Source organism: Drosophila grimshawi, unplaced genomic scaffold (genome assembly GCF_018153295.1).
Source record: "Drosophila grimshawi isolate 15287-2541.00 unplaced genomic scaffold, ASM1815329v1 contig_1369, whole genome shotgun sequence".
Classification (NCBI taxonomy): domain Eukaryota; kingdom Metazoa; phylum Arthropoda; class Insecta; order Diptera; family Drosophilidae; genus Drosophila; species Drosophila grimshawi.
Window position 1 is genome coordinate 250,922 of NW_025062891.1, and position 13,698 is coordinate 264,619.

The 13,698-nt window shown below is 39.9% G+C and overlaps 2 protein-coding genes across 2 annotated transcripts in view; one reads left to right on the forward strand and one right to left on the reverse strand.

Annotated features, from left to right (window-relative positions):
- Nucleotides 1-13,698, forward strand: part of LOC6560752 — a 61,544-nt gene that overhangs the window by 9,393 nt on the left and 38,453 nt on the right.
- LOC6560930 (DBF4-type zinc finger-containing protein 2 homolog) lies at nt 6,736-7,775 on the reverse strand. Its single transcript, XM_001986829.2, has one exon. The coding sequence runs from the start codon at nt 7,621-7,623 to the stop codon at nt 6,844-6,846; it is 780 nt and encodes a 259-aa protein (XP_001986865.1). The 5' UTR covers nt 7,624-7,775; the 3' UTR covers nt 6,736-6,843.

Sequence of the window (13,698 nt, forward strand, 5' to 3'; positions counted from 1 at the left end):
TGACAAATGATAATAAAAGAATCATAAATATCATCATTTGGTATTTTGATTAAGCACAAGAATCTACAATTGCATTCTTATGCCGCTTTAGTGCCCATAACAAGTCTCTAAAACTTAAACGATCAACAACTATTTTACCGAATAGCAGACTCAAAGTGAGATCTGCACAAACGTTTACCTGTTTCTGCAACGTTTGGCGGCAAACACTTGAAGCCCCCGCACATAATAAAGTGAGAGAGGTAGAGAGAGAGAGAGAGAGAGTGAGAGAGATGCACTTGTGGATGCTGCATTGCAGGCAGTCGTCTCTAAATGTTTTCAATGGCTTTCACGCCCATCAGTCAAACGCCCACTCGCTGCAAACCACTTGTTGCCCACTTGTGGCTAAATTTGCATAATTTTTAAATTAAAATACTGTGTTTATGTAATGACATTTCTAACGGTTCGCGCCACAGACTCCGATGATGACTTCATAGGAAATGTTGGCACTGCAGGAGCAGGCAAGACGATGCCACCGGACACAAAACTAGGCTCATATTTGCATAGCTGACCAACGTGACAAGATGTGGTAATCGTTGTTGGGCAAGTGTCGCTATCGTCGCCATCCTGGCCAGTGCGATTGTTAGATTTATATATATTGTATATCCACTTGCGAACAACACTTCGAAACTGGTCAACAACAGCATGGATCAGTCAACTGTTTATGTGTGTGCATCCATGTTGCACGCTGCATGTCTGTGTTGTCTATGTATTTGTATTTGTATTTGTATTTGTATTTGTATATGTATTTGTGTGGGCAATCTGCGTGATCAGCACACGACGCTAATGTACAGATCATGAGCACTGATTTCGTTTAGTGCAATGAAAATTGGAAAAACTGGAAAACATGCTAGTCGCCCAACTTGTTCTCAGCCTCCACTTCTCTCTCTCTCTCTCTCTCTCTCTCTCTCTCCATCTCTCTCTCTCGCTCTCTCTCTCACCCCGTTCTCACTGTCTGCAGCTCATGATTGTAATGATCATGATCATCAACGTTTGGTTGCCAGCTCTCTGCTTATTATTGTTGGTGCTGTGCTATGCATTGCTGTGCGGCATATCAACGCCAAATTACAAAGAGTACTTCTTGTTCTTTACAGCACATGAGTCAGTCAGCGATGCCACAGCAGCAGTGATCAATGCATGGCCAGGCACAGTGTGCTATGTGCGGCATCCGATGCTCTAATTAATTAGAACGACTTTAACTTTAACAAAGCTGCTGACAATGGTTTGACTCAAGGGCCCTGACCTAACCCATCTGTTTTGTTTGTTGTAATACCCTGTACCTTTTGTGTCAAATTGGCATTGAGATGCTTCAAATACTTCAACCAATTCAACAATTGATGACATAGTTTCTCAAAGTGCGTTCATTAAAATACGAGCAGATTGTAAAATCTTGAGATAGATGTATGGTTTTAATAAACACACCTGTTTAGTTACATTGATGTAGAGTGGATACGATTTGATTAATATAATATATAATAAATAGCCTAATTTAAATAAATATATCTATCTAACTATCTACATATATATAGAAAACCTGTCCTATATATTTTTTTGATGAAATCACCTGTTTAATCACATTGATGTATAGGAATACAATTTGATTAATATCTATAAGCCATATAGAATCCTAATTTATTTATCTATATCATATCTTTCAATTTATTTATATTTTTGTGATAAATACTTCACATATTACTGCATTGCTACAGGGTATCTCGCAGTTAAGCGCTTTCGCCCAAACGACTCTAACCGGCTTACAATTGACACAAGTCATTGACAGGCCACAGAGAACTCATTAAAAAATGTCAAGCACCGTGACACGGACTGATGATAAAATCAACAAATAAACTTTAAATATGAAGCCAGAAACTTTAGACCTTCACCTTCGGCTGTTAACGCTGTTAACGCTGTGTAATTTTAATACATTAATGTGGATATGTATATTTATTCAATTTTAACAATTTTATTTCAACTGGTTCGCTTGGCAGCGGCCAACAAATTTGCTTTAATGGCCTAAGTCATGGTCTAAGGTTACATGCCCCACACACTGGCTGGGGAATGGGGGTGTGGGATGGGGCAATTGCTAACCAGCGCCAGACCATTGTTGTAATTTGAGTGGCATTCAAAGTTCAGAAATTCGTGCTCTCCACATACAAAGCTTGTGCAGGTATTTGAGCGTTTATCGAACGATCTGCACTGCAAATTGTGTATGCGCATGAGAAAAGTGAAAGAGCTGCAGGCTGCACTCGCAGAAAATGTGAAAACTCGCACATTCATCGATGAGTTATACTCTGTGTAAATTTGAAGATTTTTGGGGGTCTAATATCCATTTGACTTTACAAATGCTGAAAAATTGTTGCATTTTATTTTATTAGATATTTTTTATATTATTATATTATATAAGTTTATTATAATAACACCACTCTGATAAGAAATGTTTTCCAATGTGTCGTTCTCAAATATATAAGCTTAAGAAACTTATGAATACGTTTTTAGAAGTGGAAGAAAAAAATCGTAAAAACTCTTAAGCATTTCGATATTTATAATGATTATGTTGTTGCTATATACATATATAATGATATGTATTCCAAGAGCAGTACTCTAACTTCAAAGCGTATATTGAAAATCAACATTTGAAAGAATTGCTTTATTTTTTGACAATAAAAATAAAGTAATTGGTTAAAGGTATACATTTTATAAAATAATAAATTGAATGATCTAAAAATCATCAAAGCAAAACCAAAGTAAACAAAGAATGTAGAGAATAGAGCATCTAACAGTCATTGTGGACCAACTGCAACTTTCTTACTTTGATCTTAAGATCTGTGCTGGTTTTCGGCTCTCAGCGTTTCAGCGTTTCAGCTTTCGGTTTTTCGGTTTTTCAGTTTTTCATTTTGCGCGGTGCAGTTTTGAAGTGTTCGTGATAACACGTAGGCAAGAGCAAGACGCTCATGCGTGGTTGCCTCCACTTGGGGGCAAGTCGACAGCCAAAGCTTCAGCTACAACTTCAGCTCTTTATGGCCAGATAAGCGAAGTTGGCTAAGCAACACCCACTCGGTTCGCCTCGATTGCGGCCAAAAGGCTTTTGCTTGGTTGCACACACACACACACACACACACATACACATACACACAGATGTTTATTTTTTTTTTATTTTTCTGGTGGCACTGCCAGTTTTATGACCTCCCCAGCCGGAGCGCTATTTGGAACGCCTCTTAAGTCAGGTGCCTGTAAGAAAGAAAAAAGCTCAAATTTCGGCTGTGTCTCGCTTGTAGTTTTATACCCTGAACCCAACTGAAAAGGGTATAATTAAGTTGTGCACAAGCATGTAACAGGCAGCAGCAAGCATCTTCAAAGCCATAAAGTATATATATTCGTGATCAGCATCTAAAGTCGAGACGATATAAACATGTTCGTCTGTCTGTCAGTCAAAGACTATAAGATGTAAGTTTTGGTACACCAAACGCAGATTAATTTCATTTAATTTGTCCGATAATTGCCCCCATTTCGCGGTTATCGATATAAATCGATTTCCGATAGCAATAATCAATCAACATAATATAGACATAATGTAGACCATCTGTAACAATTTCATCAAGATCGGTTGGGAAAGGCTGCAGATTCGTAAATTTCTATTTTTCATTTTCTTTTCAGCGTGTTGCTTTCAATATGGATAGGTAAAGACTTGTGTGCAGAGTATCTGCTAGTCGAGCTCTCTCGACTAGAGCATTCTTACTTGGTTTTTCTTCTTTTTATAGTATTTTGCCTAATAGTCCGCTGTGGCAAGTTGGCTTTTTAATGGCCAGCATCTAAGCCTGTGTGTGTGGCTTAACCCATTTGAAAACTATGTTGGCCAAGTCACATTTGTGTAGCTGGTCGAGTGTGTGGCAAACTGTGGCACTGTAATAGTATGAAGTAAACAGCTAATAGTGTATTAAAGATTACAAAATTGTATCTATGTTAATATATGTTTAGTTACTAGTGCTAATGCAAATCTGTAGCCGGTTTTATTATTCCAGATTATAGGATCAAACTTATTTAGGCAAATCTAGTATTACACATAAAGAATGTTGCATTTAAATAAGAATTTTAATTATTTGAATTCTTTAATTTTCAGCTGTAGCAATTTGTAATATTATATAAGAGTGAGGGCATCTTCTAGTCGATTAATTTTCCACAGATTGGCTCTTTATAGGCTTACCGTTCTGCTGGTCAACTCTAATGAATTGTTACAACAACATGTCAAAATAAATCTATATTATACCATAGATCTTTACACTTTCGGATGTCTTAAGACCGTAGCCCTTACAATAGGTGATTACCTTGATTTATGTCTTGGGTTGTGGCCTATCTCTAAATGCTATGAAAACCAGTCAAGATGAAACGGCATCTTGAAATAAAATGCATAAAAGCTCAAGTTGATTGTGGAACTGCTGCGTGTGGATATTATTAGATTCTGGCAGAGACCTTAAACAATACAATTGAATCATTCAATTCACTTCCTAGTCATGCACATTGTTTTGGTTTAGGGCCACGTTTAAGTACCCGAACATACTTGAAATTCCATTGGCGCCTCGATCGGGCAATTAAATCAATTGAGCAATGGAAAAAAAAACACATGAAATCAGGAAAAATATGCGAGTCGTGGAATTAAGCTAAACAACAATAATGATGGCTATAAGCTAATGCTAAAGAAAACACAACCCAATTATACACTACATATGTATATACATTTATCTCTATATACCACATGCAACATGTATATAAAAACATTTTGATTTTTTGCACAATATTCAAATTTTTCGACTTTCATTCGAACAAAAATGGAAGAAAAAAAAACATGATAAAAACGAGTTAAAGTTGTTAACAAACTAATTAAATCAAATTAAATCCATCAACAAAGGCCCAAAATTAACACACAGCTCACACACACTAAACATAAAATTAGGAAATGTGTGTTTTGGAGTCAACAAATTTGCAGCTTCCTCTTATCGAGCACATCTCTTAAAAGGCGATAGCTCACCTTAATGGGCATTGCTAACACCTCGCCCATTCCAAGTGTGTGAGTGACGCCGAGCAACTGTTAACAAGTGGCGAATGCTCTAGTCGGGAGAGCTCGACTGGCAGATACCCGGAACCCAATTATAATATTACGATTCTCTTATGTATTTCTCACTTGATCTTGATGAAGTTTGTTTAAATGATTAATATTAGATATACTCGATTTGATATCTTAATCATTCTGGGTTTAATTGTTGACGTTAATCGATTTTTATCGATATTGGGAATGGGATGAAATTATATAAACTTGATATTTACTTTGAAAAACAGACGCCTATAGTCTGACAGACAAACAGACAGTCATGTCTATAGCGACTTGGCTTTTTATGCTGATTGCGCATATCGCATGAGAGATGCTTTCTCCTGCCTGTTACATGCTTTTGCACAACTTCATTATACCCATTTTACCCACTCACAATGGGCTCAGAGTAGAAAAACACCTTTGAACGTCTTACAACTCCTAATTAGCGATGCTAATTGAAAAACTCACGCGTCATCGTGATACTAACGACAGCAATCCAAGCCAAGCATTTCAAATGCACTGACATACACTGACAGAAATACAAACGGGATATTCGCATCTACTTGTTTTAGATGTTCTGTAAACTCTAGTATCAAATAACTTATTTAAGTATGGGGTTCTTAACTACTCGAATCCTGAATGTTTTACTTATTATTATTTTATTTTGGTAGCTTCATTTTTGGCGCAGTGCAGGGGGACCTGAGTGTACTGTGTAAAATGTGTTGCAGCTAACAATATCAATGTGTCAAGACCTTAATTAAGCCAAAGTAAACAGTTTGGCTGACTAACCGAGGGCGTTGCATGCAACTGAATGTTGTCGCTTCCGTCTGAGACGCTGCCACAGTCTCTGCTTTTGTTCGGGCTTACGTGACGTATGCGTAACGTGTGTTTTGATCAATTTTTTGCGTATGCATGTCGGCTGCTTTCAATGCCTCAACGTCGTGCAGTTGTCATTACGTGCAGCACACATTGTTATTCTTCAAAGCACCGCAGAGAGAGAGAGAGGGAGGCAGAGGGAGGGAGATAGGCTTGTAAATCTCCAACAAAATATTTCTTACATAAACCAATTAGCCGGCGTGCGGCATTTGCATTCAAATGCATAATTTATGAATGCGTTTATTTGGTCCAAGCCAAAAAATATAAACACAACACTAAAACACTCAAACAATGCCCAAAGTGTGGCAAAACGCATAAGTGAAAGAAATAAAGAAAGAAAGAAAGAAAGAAGCAAAGCAAAGCGACAGCTGAAAAATGCAGGCGCAAATGAAGCAATTTAATTCAGGCACATAAAAAACCCTTAAAATATGGAATTTACAAAAGCAATAAAATCATATGAAATGCTTGTTGTGTATAAGAAAATTATGTTAATTTCATGTTTTCGATACGGAAACGCATTCAACAAAAAAATGCCATATTATTTTGTTATTGTAATTTGAATGGGTTATTAAAGTGTTTCATATAAGTTATTCAACTATGGAAATTTTGATGGCTATGCAGAAGAACTGCGGGTATTTGTGGGGGAATTAAAAAATAAGAGGATAAAGGAATTACGCCAGCAACTGGTGTATCTGTATATTATATGCCAATCTGGGCTACATAAGCGATATTAGATCTGGTCGATTTTAAGGGAAATATTTATTGTTTTAATGCTAAGCTCGTGGCCATATGTACGGGTATTTATGCTCACACATAGGAGGATATATATGTATATGTACATTGACAGATTACAAGCTACCGCAGGGTGTCCAACAGCCGGGTCCAGAGTTACCACCATATGGTCCGCAAGGTCCACAGGGTCCACCACAAGGTCCACAAGGACCGCCGGGTCCGCACGGTCCACATGGTCCACAGGGTCCACAAGGTCCACCGGGTCCGCATGGTCCACAGGGTCCGCAACGTGTCTCACAAACAGGATACTGATTCGTCGAGAAACAGGGCAATGGACAACAGGCGCCACCTGGAGCACAGGGTCCAATGGGGCAGGGCGGACAGGCGGCACTCGGCTTATAGTTGATGGGTCCGTTTGGGTAACAGCAATACTCACGCGGCGGTGGTATATCAATGGTCTGCGGCTTCGGCTGGCACAGTATCGATTGACAGACCTCGCGCGGCTCGCAGACACGCTTTGGATAGCAGACGACATAGGGATCGGGTATCATGGATGGATAGTAGATGACGCGCGGTTCCCGCACCATCTGCGACACCCAAATCAGTTTGGGCACCTTGATCACACGCGTCGCGTCGACCACTTTGGGTATGGTGATTTGGCGGCAACGATTCACGACCATCGGCTCGGGCACAATTTTCTCGGTGAATACGACCCGCTTCTTGCAGATGAGACGCGGCGGCTGCTGCACCGTTATGCATTTGGGAAACGGTGGCGGTATCCGTGGTGCACATTGCGGCAGCGCCTCCAATTGCGCCGAATTGTAGCATTTGGGCGAACACTCGAATGGCCCACAGCATGGATCACAGGGGCTGCACGGTCCACATGGAGAACACATTGCTATTGTATCTGGTTAGCAGTTCTAAACAAAAATTTTGTTATTTAAATCTGTACAAGATTTCATAAAAAAAAAAACAAAAATTTATTTCTAATTTGGATGCTGGTCAAATTTAAAATGAAAATCGTCCATATTACGGGTGCCACAGCTCTTGCCTGATTAAGTCCGGCCTACTCATTTTCAACCATTTACACTAAACAGAATACTGAAGTGAAATATATTTTGTGAGAATCAGAAAGTGTTGCGTCAAATTTGAATACAGAGACAGAGAAGTGAAAGAGAAAGAGAGAGAGCTAGCATTAAGTTAATCAATTCCGCCAAATCTCATCCAGGGTTCGGCATACCAAAATTAGGTCTACCTACCCCTACACCATTGGCAGACGCCATGTGCAGGGTATGTTATTGAATAAGAAATTGCCTAGATTTTCTTTTTTAAACTTTTTTTTTGGTTTTTTTGTAATAATTAAAATTTGTTTTTTATTTTTTTAAACTAATTATCAATAAGAAATTAATTTTCGTTCGCCGGAAGATAAAGAAAATGATTTTAAGCTAGCTCTCTCACTCTCTCTCTCTCTCCCTTTCTCTCTTTATGTCTATGTCTTTTTTTCTCTATCTCTGTCTTTTTCCTTATTTTCTCGCTTTCTTTCTATTGTGGCTTATTTGGCGAAATGTGCATGTTCAGTTACGACGAATTTATGTAGCTCAAACTTTTTCACTCATTTTATGGCAGCCGTTTAATTACTTTACACACTTGTTGTATTTTTTACTCACTCTCTCTCTCTTTCTCTCTCTTTATTTTTTATTTTCTTTGCAGGTAAGTTACAGTGACCCACTTGGCCAATTATGTGCACTAAACAAAAAAGGCTGCCGTTGGTCGGCACTTGGCTTTCATCAATGGGCGGACAAGTGCTGTGAAATTAAGTGTTTGGTATGTCGTTATTGTTGTTGTTGTGGTTGCTGTTGTGGTTGCTGTTGCACGGCTTGACACTTATTTGTGTGGCGCCAGTTGGAGTTGGGCATGAAGATGCCCTGCAGACACAAATATGCACATAAAACAGCAAGAGCCAAGTTGAATGAGAAGAAACAAAAAGCAGTTATGCGGGAATTCTTTATTGATATGTGGCACATTATCGATCGGAGTGGAGTTAGTGAAGCTGAGCTAGTGAGGCTGATACTGAGGCTGAGGCTGGCTTTCGACTTTCCATGAATTATGGCACAAATTCAAATGCTGCCCACCATCCCAACAGGCGATGCACTTAATTAAAGCACACGATCTGATAGTAAATGCGGATGGGTTTCTATTTTATGCGCTTTCCCAACCAAACACAAACACAAAACTAACCCAAAAAAAACTAAGCAAATTAATGACGCCCTGTATACACAATTGACAGCGACAGGCAGCGCTGATAAGATCGCCAAGATGGTGTCGAAACAGGCGCCGATAGACAAAAAAAAAAAAGTCAAAAATAAAAATAACAACTTAACTGCTCCACAAAATTTGGCACACAAATTGAAATGTGAAATGTCGCTGTGTGTGTGTGTGTGTGTGTGTGTATTTGAAGGTGCCAACCTGTTCTCTAATTGGGTTAAAATGCAGTTGACGCTGCCTCCAGGCGGAAATCTGTGGCAACTGTGGCAGCTGCCAGCAGCCAACAGGCGTTGCCCATTTTTTTTAAATTTATATTTGTAATTTTTTTTTTTTACACATAACATGATTTATAGGCAACGCTTATGAGAACTGACCTCGTTATGCTTGTGGAACCCGTGGATGCTCAATGCATTTCCAATTGAAGACTGTCAGTAAATTGGTGTCTGCCACATTACTTCATAACTTATCACCATGGTCACTTTATTTGCCATAGCTGCAAAGTGCCACACACTTTTTTGAAGTGTCATTTAATTATTGAGTTCTACTTGGCTTTGAAAGTTCCAAGCTTCCTCGATAGAAGTTTTCTTAGCTGTAGAATTGTAGTCACTCAAAAGTCTACATTCTTCGTGAACTTGCTAGAATTTTTACTTGCAAAAACTTTTATTTATTTCATAAATATTTTTTAATCATTTCAATAAGCCTTAATATTATATCTATATTTTATTATTATTATTATATATTTTATGAGTTTAAAGATGCATATAATTTTCAGATTACTTGTGTAAAGCTGGCCACTCATTCAATATTTATAGATATATTACTCCATTCAAATTTAATTCCCAGCTAAAACCAATTAATCGTTACTTTAAAAGCTAAACATTTAATGATTAAATTTAAAGTACGTTGCAAGCTGATTGATTAAGATTTATTGTGAATGCTTTCGATTTCATTTCTAATCGCAAGTGTTGTGTGTGTTTGTGTGTGTGTGTTTGTGTGTGTTTGTAGTTAAGTACGCTGCCTGTTTGTCAAATGAACCTGTCAAATTTTAACAAACACTCACTTTCTCTTTGGAGTGCAGCTGGCGCTAGTGTGAGTACTCCAGCTTGTAGTCAGATGATGTGCATCCTGTGCCAAACTAAATTACAATTTATTTATATGCAACACCCACACACACAGACACAGAAATAGGCATAGACAGAGAGAGAGAGAGAGAGAGAGAGAGAGAGACTTGGACATGCAACATGTGGCGGCACATATGGCACTGGCACTGGCACTGCCTCGCTGCCTTGGAGCCAAACTGATTTGTCTGCAAATCAGTAGGCAATAAGTCAAACGCCGCCGCCAAAGTTCAAAATTATTTTCTATTTTTGCGCTTCCGTTGCAAGCAGCAAGAGAGTGAGAGGCAAAGAGGGAGTCTGAGAGAAGTGGGGAATTGCAGTGAGAGGGCTGGGCCAAGAGAGAGAGAGAGAGAGAGACCCACAGCAGAGCTAGTCGCCCAGTCAGCTCAGACAGTTGCCTGTCTATCATTTGCCTCACATTGCTGCAGCCTTTCATTTTAGCCGCTGTGGCAGACGTTGACGCAGTTGCCGACGCAGACAATTGCAATCGTCGATCGTCGTTTTGTGGCAGCTTCCTGCCTTGCCTGCCATGCTGGAACGCTGCAACGCTGCAACGCTGCTTCGCCACAGTCGCCCTCAAAGACGCCGCTCTCTCATTTGGCTACGGATTGGCAATGGTTTCTATTCGGTTTCATTGCATTTCATGTCTGGCATTTCTTTCAAGTTTTCATTCATAAACACATGGCTCATCCAATTTATATTTGGTTTCTGTTTTAAATCGATCGCAGTTGCAGTTGCAGTTGCAGTTGCAATTTGTTGGCTTATGCAATGTGCTGTCGGGCAATGAGGAAGTTGCATGAGTTTCAGCCATTTGCTGCCTTTTTGTGGGTGACTGTGGCAAATTGTTGCCTGATTATAGGGCTGTTAACTGTTTATGCCCCAGGAATTGTAGCCGCCGCATGATCGACTGCGATTTGCACAAATGTGACATAAGCGACGGTCAGCTCTAACCAGCTATATCTATTTAGCTATATATTATGCAGCCAGTACCTGAAGCTCTATTCATAACTGGGGATGTTACGGAAAGATACTTTCGATCGCTAAGATATAATTATCGTGAATGTTTTTAGCGCTTTTTGTTGTTGCCTTTTTGAACACTTAATTCGGGCAGCGTTCAAGGAAAAATGTGTAGCAAAGTGTGGGATAATGATAATAGGACTGTTTGACTGGTAAATGTATATATATATTTCTGATCACATCAGTCGCCGAGTCGGCGCCGTAGCCAAGGTCGTCTGCCCGTCTGTTATTAAGCAAATTAGTTCTCAGTTTTCTTGCAGAAACTTGGCCTAAGTTAATTAATATCATAGCTTTCACGGCTTATTTATATTTATGGTACAATTTAGATATCGGCATTTCGACTCCGGCCTATTAAAGTATATAATCTTTGCCGTGCCGTTCTTTCTTGTTTTTTCGTTAACATTTATTGACTGTAGATAAGGCAGAGTCAACATAAAAATATTATTTCATTTAAGCAGTTTAAGATTATGGGCTTACAAACATTTGCATAGATCCATTAAGATATTTGACTCATAAATCCGGTATGCAAGCAAAAATTGGAAAAACTATTCGCTTTCAGGAGTGGATTTTCTCCATTCAGCATGCGACCTTTCAGCAGCATATTTGCTATTTTCTTGAACAATAACAATAAAAGCAACGCCTGCCCGTCATTTGTTCACTTATTCAAACAGTCAGTCAGCCATTCAGGCAGTCACTCAGTGAAACACTTTGTTTAACAATGCGGCCCTGGCGCGTGCTTCTGGCTAGAGTCAGCGACGCTGACAGCGTCTGGAGGAGCAACCAGTGGCTTGGGAAGCAGCCATTAAACAGCAGCCCAGGTAGAGCTGGCAAGCGCAGACAACAATAGCTTGCCAGGCGTCGTGTCTCCGATCTGGGCTCGACTGCTAGACTACTGGCTGGCTGGCTGGCTGGCTGGCTTGCCGGCTGGCAGTACTAATGAGTTGGATCCAGTTTGCCTGGCCACATACATCAAGTGGCAAACCGCAGCCGAGTTCTTTTGTTTATTTGTCGAGTCTTAAACATGAGCATTACACACCAAATTGTCTGGCATATTGGCTTGAGCTCTCTGAACCCGGTGTTGAGCTCTTGAAGCGGGTGTGTCGCACACTCCTCGCATGAGAGCGAAAGTGTTTTTTCGCAGTACGAACAGCGGCTGCCGCCGGCTGTGCTGCAACCAGCAAAATCCTGCAATGAATAATTTAGTCATTTTATGCCAACGCAAATTGAACTTTTTTTGTCGAAGCATTTAAGCCGCAGGAGTTGTGCCGACGACTTGCCGACCACCCAAAAGGCAACAACAACAACAACAACAGCAACAACAGTTGGCAACTTTGCCAATGCTCTGGCGACGCTGTCTTGGCGGCAAATTCATCACATGAGATCCCGTGGCGACGGCGACGACGGTGGCGCTAAATCGTGTGTGAATGGCTTGACGAACTGCAGCAGCGGCCGCCCAGCCCAAAACTGTTGCACAGTGGTCAACATTACACAGCTTTCCACTCCAAATTTGTTCTGCAGCTATAACTTTTTCGATAACAAAGAAGATTATAGTCTTAGTCATCTAGTTTGATTCTGCTGGTTTTGTTTTCTTTTCTGGTTTTTCTTTTCCTTTAACCTCACAAGTCTTATCTAGATTTTTGCTGCACTTTAATTGCTTCTTTAAACTTCATCTAAATATTTATAAGAATATACAATTTTAGTTATGTTTTGAGTTGTATATTGATTTAGTACTTAAATTTCATTAAGATAAAATCTATGCAGTTTCTTAAATAATTTTACTAAACTCTGCAATCATCAAGTTGTTATTTAAAAATTTGAAGAAAATGGAATCCAGGCATTTAGCGTTTATAATCATCTTATGCTTTCCAAATGACAAGTTATTAATTTAAAATTTAAACCAGTGTGCAGCTGTTGCTGAAGCCAGCTCGGACGTTGAGTACGGAGTTTTGAGTTTGTCGTTTACGTTTGATATTGAGTCTGGGTCCGAATGTGACCATTATGGTGACCAATTAGTCATTCGACGCTGGTTTTGCTTGTCATCTATTGCAGGGTTTGGCCGAAAGGCAAACATGCAGCATGTAATTTGTTGGTCAATTAAAAGCACCGCTTAACAACAGCAACATGTCTTTGCCATTTATGTGACTTTCGCAACGTGTTGGCAATCAGACAGGCAGGCAGTAGGCAGGCAGCAGGCAGGCAACCAACCAACTAGGCAGGCAGGCAGACAGACAGACAGTCAGTCAGCTGAATGAAAGCGAGTCGCGTTCGGGGTCGGGGTCGTCAAAGCGAATTCTGGAGGAGCTGCTGCTGCTGCTGCTACGGCTATATGACACTAAATGCGGAAATTGGCAACAGCTGGCGCTCACTTTCAAGTGGCGAGTGGTGGTGACTTCTTTGTGGTTCTGCCTTGTCAACGCTAATGGCCATATGCAAAAAAAGAAAAGAAAAATAAAAATAAAAATAATGAGACGCGACTGCAGCAGCGGCTGTGATTTGTTGCTGGCGGCACTTTCTACAGACAACACGGTCCCAAAATAAGCGGCCCATGTTGCACTTACAACGTACATACAT

Excerpts from the sequence above, each read along its gene's own strand:
- LOC6560930 (XM_001986829.2), bottom strand. The coding sequence starts at position 7,623 with ATGTGTTCTCCATGTGGACCGTGCAGCCCCTGTGATCCATGCTGTGGG.